The 14,206-nt window shown below is 43.0% G+C and overlaps 1 protein-coding gene across 1 annotated transcript in view; it reads left to right on the top strand.

Annotated features, from left to right (window-relative positions):
• Window positions 1–14,206, top strand: part of LOC126246576 (uncharacterized) — a 600,905-nt gene that overhangs the window by 500,298 nt on the left and 86,401 nt on the right. Inside the window, exon 3 of the mRNA XM_049948405.1 lies at window positions 1,898–1,969. Within this exon, the coding sequence (XP_049804362.1) occupies window positions 1,898–1,969 (72 nt within the window). The remainder of the gene's footprint in view (window positions 1–1,897; window positions 1,970–14,206) is intronic.

Raw genomic sequence — 14,206 nt, 5'->3', positions numbered from 1 at the left:
GTGTGCAGGATGGTGGAGGGGTCCAGACCCCATGTGCAGCCAGACCTGGCAACCCGTCTTAGCATGCTCGTTTTAAACTTCACGGGGCCAAGCAAGCCACGGCAAAGCAAGCTAAGGCGATAAGCCGACTCACGGTTGGCGCCTGAAATAAAGTGAAGGTGCCACAACTGATTGCTTTATAAAGGTGTTAACAAGTTTAACAACGCGTACTGTCATTTGCCAGAAATGTTGTTTTGACATCTTCAGCTGTTAACGAAATAAAATGGTGCTCTACTTTAGTCTACTTGTATAGCTTAATTGCCATTGGACACATGCTCGCAGAATCTGCAGGGAAAGCTTTTACGTGAAGCATAGTGCTGGAGGTCCATCCGAATCTCTTTGAAATTCTTCCACTGAATAAGTAAACATGATGAAACACAGTTTTCTGTAAATTCTTCCAGCTCTCTATCAATCCTGTTTATTAAGGATGTTATTGATGAAAAACTGTGTAGCTCAGTGAAACACTGATGTTGCCAATCTAAATACCACAACTGACGGAAAGTGAAATAGTCGCCGATCAGATTCTTATAGACATGTCTACGTAGATGGAGTACAACTCTTCTTTAAGACGTGCACTGCTAAAAAAAACTCAACAGAGTGTACAGTCATCTCCAATGAATATTATCACATTTATGGTTCCTTTGTGGCACGCCTATAGCTGAATGTATGCCATCGTCTTAGAATGGCCTTCAATCGACAATGAGAAGCGTTTAGTAGTCGAGTTTAGTTCAACACACTGTAACCTTCCCATATTTAAAATTTTCCGGGTACAAAATTGACTGCGAATTGAAACTGATAAATTTTGGACGTAAGCAGCGCTACGTCATGGCCCTGTGAAATCAACCTGAATAAACTGAAAAATTCTTACCTCATAATGGTGTCGCCGGATAACGCTGTCTATATATTGCTCCTAAATGGCACAGCTTAGTGCAATGCTGGCCTATCTACTACTACTGAACAACATTTCTCTGAGATTTGCATTATTAGAAAAAAAAACTGACTTTGCTTGTTGATACAGCTGCATAGCTAGTCCTCTGATTATTAAACAACACATGACTATGATCTGGGAAAATTTGTAAAATATATAAATACAAGTGAATGACTGGTAAAAAATTATGTTCTGAAAAACCTTATTATTATTTCTGCAAACCATTACATAAAAAATTGAACATTACAAATCTGACTTAATTAGTGTTGACAAATCATAAAAGGATTGGAACAAATTCATATTAACATCTCAGACAAAAAATTTAAGTACACACACGGCGATGAAGAATAATAAAGTCTACTTTACACTACATGGCAATGAACTGCGCTGCACCAGCGGCGACTGCTATTGCTCTTACGTCGCTTGCAACTGTACTGTAGCTATGGTGAACTACTACGACTTGTTCGTAAGAGCGAGCTATTGCGACTGCTTCATAACAACGAACTATAGCGACTGCTGTGTAGGAGCGAGCGATTATTACTGCTGCCGACACTGCTCTGACCTGCGTTCTATTGCAGTAGAGATGTTTTATATCGCAGGCAACGCGTGAGCAATATATCGAAATTACATTTGCTCCAGTAGGGTAGTGAAAAGTAATCCTCTTACATAACGAACCCCTTACAACACACTTTCCGACTGCATGAGACAGTCCGAGTCATAAAGAGACCCACCAAACCTGTACTGTTTGCTAACGGTGACCAAGGCTAATCGCGGAACCTAAGGATTGCAATTAAATGCGTTTTTTGCCTCATAATGTAGCTCATGACTTTGTTAGGAGGTTTCGGCTGTATTATTATTATTATTATTATTTTCCTATTTGTCTTCGTCGTATCAGTTTCGGATGTACATCTTTCGTCTCTTTCATTTCAGGATCGGTGCGGTGATCGTGTTCTTCCTGGAGATCACGTGGGCCATCACACTCTTCCTGCAAGTGTGCCTCAGGTTGGTTTACATTTTCTATCTAATATTTTTGCTGATAATTTTTGAAATTAACGTCAGGAACGGCAGAGATCTATTTCATTCTAATGAAAATAGTCAGTTGTGATCGCAAATGATGTTTTATTTCATTACTGGTGACTGGTTTCAGTAGACCATCTACAGAACTGTGGGGGAACCGATTGGTGACGAGCACAGATGATAAGTAGAGCTGTTACCCATGCCGGGAGCCACCTGTCGTCCATTACTGAGTCTAAATTCACATCTGTGGCCTTGGTGGTTTAGTGGGTAGAGCACTAGATTTCAGTCCTGGAGAACCCGGGTTCAATCCGTGGAGAGGACAGGGCTTTTCACTCATTCCACTCCCTTTAGGACTGGCCCAGTCTATTCAACCTGTTGTAAAATGAGTGCGAGGGATCTTTCCCGGGGGTAAAAGGCGGCCGAGGTGATGGCGCTGCCACCTGCTCCTTCCCAGTGTTGCGGCAAAGAAAGGCTGTACTCTTCCAGCCATCAGCCCGGTCACGGGCTGGTGCCACATACTTCACGTAAAACTCAAATTAGGCGCATCGTATTTCTTCTCATTTTTAATATGTAAAGTAAATGTAGGAAAATATGTAGAATACGGCCTCTTGTATAAACTGAATATGTTCGGGATTAGAAAATGTATAGCACGGTCATGTTGGCAAAAATAGTCCATATTTTGTTTCATATCTTACTTTAGAAATTCATTTTATGTTATGAGATTTGAGACAGTAGTTCGTTTGCCCATACAATCCTGTACGATTTATAACCTTTTTGTGAGTGTACTAACATGAGGACCGCTCCCAGTCGTCATCACCGATTTCGTCCATATTTATGGTACGTACAGAGCTTGGCCGAAAACGAAAGTGGCAGATGTTGGTACCACCGATGCTCAAGCGTTCAGAATAAAGAGCACTTTTGATAACAGTTGGGTGATACATTAGGCATTTATGTTAGCTAATTTTCCAGGCAGCGGTTGGCGCTGAGGGAAGAGTTCGGTATGGTAAGTAGGCCGTGGGATAGAAACCCAAAACGAAAATTTTAATTTGTTGTTTTCAATTTTTACATTACCTACATGGCAAATAAACTGAGCTGATGCTCAGTGTATTGTGTCTGATGTGCTGGAACTAGGGTTATAAAACTACTCTAGGCTACTGTAGACTCTCATGAGCAAGCATAGTCCGTGGCAGTTTTCCTATTATCTTTGGTCTGTATTTGATTACGCGTGCCTATACCAGTTTCTTCGGCACTTCAGTGTGTAAAGGGACTCATAAACTACGCAGCATTTTTGTTCTACGTATTTATCCTCCTGTCTGTTACTTAAAAATAAACAGTATTTATAGCAAAATTGAAACTGTTAGTGATTAAATAAGATTTTATTCGAGAATTGTTGTTTTGTAACATGAAACAGAGGGAGGTTACAGTTAAAATAGAAGACAATACCGGTTTACCACATAGGGCTAGAAATCGCAGTTTCCTCAAAAACCAGGAAAATTAAAAAATAAAATAACAAAGAAAAAGAAGAAATACCGCTTCAATACATCGTCGAGCTTATGTAAAATATGTTTCTGTCATTCATAAACAACTTTCACACGTATCAATGATAACAGAAAGCTTTTGCTTCTGATCTTGATGAATAACATTCTGCCGGCCGTGGTGGCCGAGCGGTTCTAGACGCTACAGTCTGGAACCGCGCGACTGCTACGGCGCAGGTTCGTATCCTGCTTCGGGCATGGATGTATGTGATGTCCTTAGGTTAGTTAGGTTTAAGTAGTTCTAAGTTCTAGGGGACTGATGACCTCAGAAGTTAAGTCCCATAGTGCTCAGAGCCATCTGAACCATCTGAATAACAGTCTATTGAGCACTACATTATAACATTAATTACATATAATGTAGGCTTTCACGGCCGGTGTTGGCTTCACTTAAAACTTCCGGGCTAAGAGGCCGTGGTCGATGTATAAAATTTCCACCTGACGTTTCGTCTCCATCTGCGGGAGACATCTTCTGAGGTCGTCCGGCTACTGCCACTGAGGCTCCAGGCATTTATAGAGCGCATAGAGGGCACCACCATTCGTCACGTCATGCCGACGGTATGCCTGTCTTTGGAAGGCGTCATCATTCTCGATTAAGAGTAATCGATTGTCATTCTGCTGGCGCAACGTCGACATCCATAATTTGTCCAACTTTAAAATTTCCTCTTTTCTATTGAAATTGTTGTGCTGTTTGTGAATTTCTATAGCTTCTCTATACATGTGCGCATGATAATGGGATGTTCGTGCTAGAACGCTTGTCTCATTAAATTTAATTTCGTGATTCCCATCCCGAAAAACATGCTCAGCTACGGCCGATTTTTCGGTGTGTCCTAAGCGACAGTTTCTTTTATGTTCGGTTAAGCGGGTGTTTACACTTGTTTTCGTTGTTCCAATATATACTTGTCCACAACTGCATGGAATTTTGTATACCCCAGGTGTTGCTAGGGGATGTCGGGCGTCTTTTGCAGTTCTTAAATATTCCTTAATCTTCTTGATGGGTCTGAAGGTTGTTTCGATCCCATACTTGGCCAGAACTTTCCCGACACGGTCCGTAACCTTATTAATAAACAGCAGGAAAACTTTTCCAGTAAGTGACCGTTGTTGCTCTGTACTTCTGGCTTCTTTTCTTCTTTGATGGAGGGCTCGATCAATTTCGTTGCTGGTATATCCGTTTTTGATGAAGGCTGACCGTAGGTGATTCAGTTAAAGTTGGACAAAATATGGATGTCGACGTTGCGTCAGCAGAATGACAATCGATTACTCTTAATCGAGAATGATGACGCCTTCCAAAGATAGGCATACCGTCGGCATGACGTGACGAATGGTGGTGCCCTCTATGCGCTCTATAAATGCGATAGTACCTGGAGCCTCTGTGGCAGTAGACGACGACCTCAGAAGATGTCTCCCGCAGATGGAGACGAAACGTCAGGTGGAAATTTTATACATCGACCACGGCCTCTCAGCTCGGAAGTTTTAACTGAAGACAACACCGGCCGTAAAAGTCTACATTGTATGATTAAATGCCTCTACGGGGAGGAAGTGTCAGTTTAGGTTCGGCGACTGGAGGGACTGCGCAAGACGAAAGCACAACTGTGTACGCTTACTTTCCTGCTACGCTGCCGGGACACCGCGACAGTGCCGAAGTTTCTGAAGGCGAGGAGAATGTTTCACTCGGCGCAAGCGCACCGTATTTACAACCGCATGGAACTAGCGATGTTACGGGAACGAATTCACCATACGCGGCGAGAACTAGCGGAAACTAGCAGTAAGCTGTTACATCTCCATTTATATATCAGTAACATAATGCAGTGTTATGACTGGAATAAGGTGGTCTGTCTAACGTTCAGGACCTTGGAGCTCAGTGCAGAAATGGCAACTAATAGGCAAAAGAGGAAATTCGATGGCCTAAAGAAAGGCAGAGGTGAAACATCAATCGCTGGCAACTCTCGAACTGTGATTAACATGTCTGGGAGAAAATTAACAAAAGAGGAACATTCAGTTCTGTCGAAAGGAGGCAACTTCGCAGTCACGCCACTAAAGGTTCCTACGGAGGACATTATAGCGAATGTGGAGGCAGGAATCCGTTTGTTATCATCGCATTCCGCGGATGAAATCAGGACCGAAACAGGCAGAATATTACGCCAAGCGAAACCACCTACCAGCAATTTGTCTCAATCGGAAAGGAGGGCACTGAGGGAGATCAATGCGGATAAGAGCATTATTGTACTTGCAGCTGATGAAGGAAATGCTATGGTTTTGCTGAACACCGAGGATTATCACAAGAAGATTAGTGACCTTTTGGATCTCACTACGTACAAAAAGCTTCAGAAGGATCCAACAACCAAAATTTTGAGAAATACCAATCAACTGGTGAAACAATCTTCTCTTTCTTCGGATGATAAAAAACAACTCTGCGAAACGGAAGCTTATCCACACAGACTTCATGGACTCCCAAAGGTACATAAACCACAGGTCCCGTTGAGACCGATTGTGAGTGCCATAGAATCTCCAACACAAGAGGTGGCCAGATATCTCGCCTGCTTGCTGCAACCACACATCGGCAGAACGGACAGTTACATTAAAAACTCGGCGCATTTTATTGAAAAACTGAGGGAGATTAACGTCAACCCAAGTGATATTCTTGTGAGCTTCGATGTAGTGTCATTGTTTACCATGGTACCTGTAAACGAAGCTATTTCATATATAGCAGATATTTTTACGACTGACATAGTGGCATTATTTAAACACTGCCTGACGACAACTTATTTCCAGTATACCAACGAGTTTTACGAACAGATAGACGGGGTGGCGATGGGTTGCCCTCTCAGCCCAGCTGTTGCCAATTTATTTATGGAGATCTTCGAACAGCGAGCGCTGCAGACTGCCAGTAAAAAGCCTGCTAAATGGTACCGCTATGTTGATGACACATTTGTAATGTGGACTCATGGTGAAGAAGAGTTGGATGTCTTCTTGGTGCACCTGAACAGCATTAACCCGAAGATACAGTTTACGATGGAGAAAGAGAACAACGGTCAACTCAATTTCCTGGATGTGTCGGTAATTAAACGGGTGGATGAGACGCTGGGCCACAAGGTATATAGAAAGAACACTCACACGGATCGATACCTCCACAAGGAATCTAACCATCATCCTAGGCAAAAAAGAGGTGTCATTAAAACCTAGGTGGACAGAGCCAACAAAATCTGCGAGCCGGCTTACTTACAAGATGAACTGAATCACCTACGGTTAGTCTTCATCAAAAACGGATATACCAGCAAGGAAATTGATCGAGCCCTCCATCAAAGAAGAAAAGAAGCCAGAAGTACAGAGCAACAACGGTCACCTACTGGAAAAGTTTTCCTACCGTTTATTAATAAGGTTACGGACCGTGTCGGGAAAGTTCTGGCCAAGTATGGGATCGAAACAATCTTCAGACCCACCAAGAAGATTAAGGAATATTTAAGAACTGCAAAAGACGCCCGACATCCTCTACCAACACCTGGGGTATACAAAATTCCATGCAGTTGTGGACAAGTATACATGGTGAGTCACCTAACGTTACCGCTGGATATATTCCGTAAACCACATCAAATACTGACGAACCGATTCCACAGACCGAACGTGAGGAGAGGGGCTAGTGTAATTGTTTAATACAAACCATACAAAAATGCACGGAAGTATTTTTTTTAACACAAACCTACGTTTTTTAAAATGGAACCACGTTAGTTTTGTTAGCGCATCTGAACATATAAACAAATACGTAATCAGTGCCGTTTGTTGCATTGTAAAATGTTAATTACATCCGGAGATATTGTAACCTAAAGTTGACGCTGAGAAGATTGCATCAAAGTACATTCCGTTGTACATCACCAGACCCAGACCCGGACCCATATCAATGACTTGCAATTTGCAGTAGGATTTTGGAGCATATGCTGTACTCGACCATTATGAATCACCTTGAAGAAAATGACTTATTGATACATAACCGACACGGATTCAGAAAATATCTTTGTTGTGCAACACTTTATTCCCATGAAGTAATGAGTGCTGTCGACAAGGGATCTCAGATCGATTCCATATTCCTAGATTTCCAGAAGGCTTTTGATACCGTTCCTCACAAGCGACTATTAATCATATTGCGTGCATATGGAATATCGTCTCAGTTGTGTGACTGGATTCATGATTTCCTCTCAGAGAGGTCACAGTTTGTAATGATAGACGGTAAATCATCAAGTAGAATGGAAGTGATATCTGGCGTTCCGCAAGGTATTGTCATAAACCATCTGCTGTTCCTGATTTACATCAATGATCTAGGTGATAATCTGAGCAGACCCCTTAAATTATTTGCAGATGACGCTGTAATTTACCGTCTAGTAAAATCATCAGACGATCAATTCCAATTACAAAATGATCTAGAGAGAATTTCTGTATGGTGCGAAAAGTGGCAATTAGCACTAAACAAAGAAAAGTGCGAGGTCATCCACATGGGTACTAAAAGAAATCAGATAAATTTAGGGTATGCGATAAATCGCACAAATCTAAGGGCGGTCAATTTGACTAAATACCTAGGAATTACAATCACGAGCAACTTAAATTGGAAAGACCACATAGATAATATCATGGGGAAGGGGAAACAAAGACTGCGCTTTGTTGGCAGAACACTTAGAAGATGCGACAAACCCACCAAAGACACAGCCTACAATACACTTGTCCATCCTCTGTTGGAATATTGCTGCGCGGTGTGGGATCCTTACCAGATAGGATTGACGGAGAACATCGAAAAAGTGCAAAGAAGGGCAGCTCGTTTCGTGTTATGGCGCAATAGGGGTGAGAATGTCACTGAGTCTTCTGACTGGCTTGATGCGGCCCGCCACGAATTCCTCTACTGTGCACCCTCTTAATCTCAGAGCAGCACTTGCAGCATACGTCCTCAGTTATTTGTTGGATGTATTACAATCTCTGTCTTGCTCTACAGTTTTTGCTCTCTACAGCTCCCTCTAGTACCATGGAAGTCATTACCTGATGTCTCAACAGATGTCGTTTCATCCTGTCCCTTCTCCGTATCAGTGTTTTCCACATACCGATTCTGTGCAGTAGCTCCTCATTCCTTACTTTATCAGTCATCAGTCCACCTAATTTTCAAAATTGGTCTGTAGCACCCCATCTGAAACGTTTCGATTCTCTTCTGTTCTGGTTTTAACACAATCCATGTTTCAATACCATACACTGCTGTTCTCCAAACATACATTCTCAGAAATTTCTTCCTCAAATTAAGTCCTATGTTTTATACTAGTACACTTCTCTTGGCCAGGTATGCCCTTTTTGCCAGTGCTAGTTCTGCTTTTGATGGCCTGCTAGCTCTGCCAATCACTGGTTATTTTGCTGCCTAGGTAGTAGAATTCTTTAACTTCACCTACTTGGTGGCCATCAATCCTGATGTTAAGTTTCTCGCTGTTATCATTTTTGATACTTCTCATTACTTTCGTCTTCTTCAACTTACTCTCAATCCATATTCTATACTCAATAGACTGTTTATTCTATTCAGCAGGTCATATTTCTTCACTTTCACTCAGGATAGCAATGTCATCAGCGAATCGTATCATTGATATCCTTAGATCTTGAATTTTAATTCCATTCTTGAACCATTCTATTATTTCCATCACGCTTCTTCGATAAACAGATTGAACATCCATGTCTCACATCCTTTTTAATCCGAGTACTTCGTTTTTGGTCGTCCTCACTTATTATTCCCTCTTGGCTCTTGTACATTGTATATAACCCGTCTGTTCCTTTAGCTTTCCCATATTTTTCTCAGAATTTCGAACATCTTGCACCATTTTAGACAGTCGAACGCTTTATCCAGGTCAATCAATCCTATGAACATGTCTTGATTTGTCTTTAGTTTTGCTTCCATTATTAACCGCAACGTCAGAATTGCCTCTCTTGTGCCTTTCCCTTTTCTAAAGCCAAAGTGATCGTCATATAACACATCCTCAACTTTGTCTTCAAGTCTTCTGTATATCATTCTTGTCAGCAACTTGGATGCATGAGCTGTTAAGCTCTCTGTGCGATAATTCTCGCAATTGTTAGCTCTTGCTGTCTTCGGTATTGTGTGGATGATATTTTTCCGCAAGTCATATGGTACGTCGCCAGATTGATACATTCTACACACCAACGGGAATACTGGTTTTGTTGTCACTTCCCCCAACGATTTTAGAAATTCCGACGGAATGTTATTTATAGCGTCTGCCTTATTTGATCTTAAGTCCTCCAAAGCTTTCTTGCCGGACGCTGTGGCCGAGCGGTTCAGACGCTTCAGTCCGGAACCGCGCTCCTGCTACGGTCGTAGGTTCGAATCCTGCATCGGGCGTGGACGCGTGTGATGTCCTTAGGTTGGTTAGGTTTAGGTAGTTCTAAGTCTAGGGGACTGATGACTTCAGATGTTAGGTCCCATAGTGCTTAGAGCCATTTGAACCAACCAAAGCTCTCTTAAATTTTGATTCTAATACTCGATCCCCTATCTCTTCTAAATCGACTCCCGTTTCTTCTATCATATTAGGCAAGTCTTTCCCTTCACAGAGGCCTTCAATGTACTCTTTCCACCTATCCGCTTACCCCTGTGCATTTAGCAGTGGAATTCCCGTTGCACTCTTAATGCTACCACCCTTGCTGTTAACTTCGTCGTAGGTAGTTTTGACTTTCCTACAAGACTTTCCTGTATGATTTTCCTATTTTCCTATACGATGATTCAGTCCTTCCGATAACCCTTCCTTTTTTCGAGATTTTTGGCAATTTTCACGCAGCCATTTCTGCCTGTTCACTTCATTCCTCGCCAACTCGTATTTTTGTAGTATCCTGAATTTCCCTTTTCATTCCTCTTCAACTGAACAGCCTAGTCAGCTGTTCCTTATCACAGTATCTATAGCGATAGAGAACTTCAAGCGGATTTCTTCATTCCTTAGTACTCCTTTGCTAATTGATTCTTCCTGACTAATCTATTAACTTCAGTCTACTCTTCATCGCTACTGAATTGTGATTTGAGTCTATACCTGCTCCTATATCGCTGGAGATGTCGGTCTCCTCCCAGGAGACAGTATGTGTCGAAAATGGTTTCCATGTGTCTGCCTCAACACATGCGTGTACGTGCCGAAGCATTTTCTGCCTCACACACAAATATCGGGCACGCTGCATCCGAACAGTGTTAAAGGCAGCATGAATACGTTGCTCCAGTACCTGCACATCTGGAATGGACTCTAAATGCACGATAATTTTGAAATGTCCCCATGCAACATCGTGCAACAGCCACATAACCCTTCAATTCATTAATGGCACTTCTTACAGCAGGGGAGGCAAAGTCACGCGCAAGAAAGGCCGATAGTTCCGGCCTATTAGGCGACGTGGAAGAAAGACTGACCCAAAATACGGTCATCGATTCTTCTGGCCCACACATTCCGGCTTCACAGATCCTGATGATTCGGTGTCACCATACCACGTGAGTTCTGCATACTATCGCACCACATATGACTTTTATGAAAGTCGAAGGTACCATTCCGCATAAAGGTGGCTTCATCTGCGAACAAGATAAAAGGCACAAATCTTGGAATCGTGGTTGCCTGGTCAAGAAACCAGTGACAAAACTGCTTCTGACGTGGAAAATCTGTCGCTAGTAAGCCCTGCACACACTGTGAGTGATAAGGGCAGTAACCGCTACGGTCGCAGGTACGAATCCTGCCTCGGGCATGGATGTGTGTGATGTCCTTAGTTTAGTTAGGTTTAAGTAGTTCCAAGTTCTAGGGGACTGACGACCTCAGATGCTAAGTCCCATAGTGCTCAGAGCCATTCTAACCATTTTGAAACACAGTGTTAATCACATTTTCCTCCAAGTCTTCTGTCCGAAAATTTCGGGTACGCCCTTCATGATTTCCTTCTTCCTGATTTGACCCTATATCCGACAAACGGCGAAACTCTGTTGTAAACATTGAACGCTGTGGTTGTTGTCGGCAGGGACAGGTCTGCTGACTAAACCTTACTGCCCACCGTCCGTTGCCATTTACCGGTTCAGTGGAATACTATCAGAGATGCGCTCTCATGTCGCGACAGACACAGAAGGGGAGGCAACCGCATCAGACGCAGGCGGGGGGTCTGTCGGTGTCTGGAGGTGGACGCTGACTCGAGATAGAGGCGAGGAAGGACGTCGCGTCGTCAGGTGTCAGGGCGTCCGAGGACAGCGTACCATGAGTGGCAGGGTCGTCATTCTGTGTGCACATCCAACGGAGGCACTCATCAGAAGGGGTACGGTCTTGTCTCTTCCGTTTCCTTGCTGTTCCGTGTAGGATGGCGGGCGGCTACCGTCCGACATGTGGCCGGAAGGCAGAAAAGCGGAGGTCGGTACAGCTCCATGATCGACAACCTTGGGGCCGGGACAGAGAGCTGTGCCTGCAGACGGTCATTGTTCATTTGTACTGTCTCCGGCAGGAGTGCGCGAGGGACAGGCAAAAGGTCCATTGCGTCGTCGAGAGGAGTCGACGCTGGTACCGACTGAGTCAGAGAGGGCGTAGCAGGCAGCACCGCCGCAGTCGCGTAAGGTAGAGGTAACACAGTGGCCGCCGCAAGAAGAGGGACGTCTCCGATCAGCATCTGAACCAGTCTACGTCGGAGACATTCAGAACTTACATGGCCCTCCCGGCCACAGTGTGAACAGCTGCGCGGCTGCCCTCTGTACATGACCATACTCCTGCGGCCTATAATAACCAAGTAGGAAGGCCCGTTTTTGCGTAGTTCAGTTTTTATCTGACGGACACCATTGAGGACACAGTATGTCTCGAACGTCTTCCAAGTTTCACCAACGTGACTGAAGACATTGCCGTTAGGTTTAAAGACGGCTACCCTAAGTCCGACGGTACCTCAAACGGCAATGTTAGGAGGCCAAAACCAGCATGATCAACCGCGACAGTCCTTATGTGTTTGTCAGAGAATCGGAACTCGAGAGCGTTAGCATGGTGCCGCACAACGTCGGCGTACAGGTCATTCGCCAGCTCTATGTACTCAGTAGTAGTGAGGATCTAAAAACGGATTACCAGAACATCTTGTGGCGGGAGACGGGTTTCATACCGTATAAAACGTTCTACCTCGTACGTCTTCGGTCGTTCGTGATCCAAAGGAAAAGTTAATTTAATTGTTGCTTGGCTGTAAGAAAAAGTTACGATGGTCGAAGAAGTCGGACTCTGAGACAGCCGCGACGCGGAATTGAAAAAACGCGCGCTCGTTCGCGAGCAGCGCATCAGGCGAGACTCAAACAAGGTGTGCGCTCCCCACCACTGCCCGCAGATGCATTGATTTTTGTTGTGCTAATCTGTAATATTTTATAGCTCTAACTACTGGTTATCAGTTGTTTTAAATTACAACTTTAATATGTCTCTCTTTTTTAATTATTGTAGTCCCCTTCATTACATTGTACTGCCGCCTGGTGGCCGTTTTGTTAAGGTGTGAGGTCAATCTGTTTGCTAGTTAGATCCGGTTAACGTTGGCTGACGCTGTGGACGGGCATGATGATCGTATCTCATGTCACACACGACAAAGACGTTTGTGCGAGATACTCGTACTTGCGAGCCTTTGTACACAGAATCAGACATTGTGGCTGCTATTTTGATGCCGTTAACTTTGACACTGTGTCGGGCATGATGACCGTATCTCGTTGCGTATACGACAGAAGGTGTTTCTCATGCGTGTGCTGTAAGTACGAGTGTAAATTAGGTTTTTCATTATACATTTGTTGCAAGTAGTTTCGTGCCATTGACGTTTGATCCCATCCGTATGTGTTTACATTATTAGCAGTGTCAGTTCCTTAAGGATGTTAGAACTATAATGACAAAGAGCCGTATGTTTGTATTCTGGAAAGCACTCTTAACAGATTTTGCATAATTGTTTATGGTCAGTGCTGTTATATTCCAAAATAGTTTTTGCTTGTAATCTTATTAAAATTTTCATATCGGAAGATGACTGTTCAAACGCTTGAAACCAAGGATTAGTGTTCTCTGTTTTGCGATCTTTGCCAAATAAAGATTTTTAACGAAATCTGTAACAGTCAAATAAGTAACTAATTGGAAAAGGTGTCGACGGCGCCTAATCAGTTACTATTGGTTGCACAGTAAACACATACACTTTATTTAAGGAAATAATTGTCTAAAAACAATTTTTTTTTAAAAAAAGTTGACTGTAACACAAGTTACACTAACGGCTGAAGGCCTCATTAAGAAAGAATTCAAATTATTTGTCGGCTGAAGGCCATGAGCAATACTTCAGAACAATTAGCAGCTGAAGGTCTGAATTATAAGTGAGGAAGACAACTACACGTTGAAAATACCAAAATAATTTTTAAACAATCATTTAAAAAAATTGATTGTAACACACGCTACACTGACGGCTGAAGGCCTTTTTAAAAAAGAATTCAAATAACTTGTCAGCTGAAGGCCACAAGCAATACTTCAGAACAATTAGCAGCTGATGGCCTGAATTACAAGTGGTTGAAAATACCAAAATAATTTTTAAACAATCATTAAAAAAATTGATTGTAACACAAGCTACACAGACGGCTGAAGGCCTTCTTAAGAAAGAATTCAAATAATTTGTCAGCTGAGGGTCACAAGCAATACTTCAGATCAACAGCTGAAGGCCTGAATTACAAATGAGG

This window comes from Schistocerca nitens, chromosome 1 (genome assembly GCF_023898315.1).
Source record: "Schistocerca nitens isolate TAMUIC-IGC-003100 chromosome 1, iqSchNite1.1, whole genome shotgun sequence".
Lineage (NCBI taxonomy): Eukaryota > Metazoa > Arthropoda > Insecta > Orthoptera > Acrididae > Schistocerca > Schistocerca nitens.
Note: the sequence above shows the minus strand (reverse complement) of the source record. Positions and strands in the feature narration are given on the sequence as shown.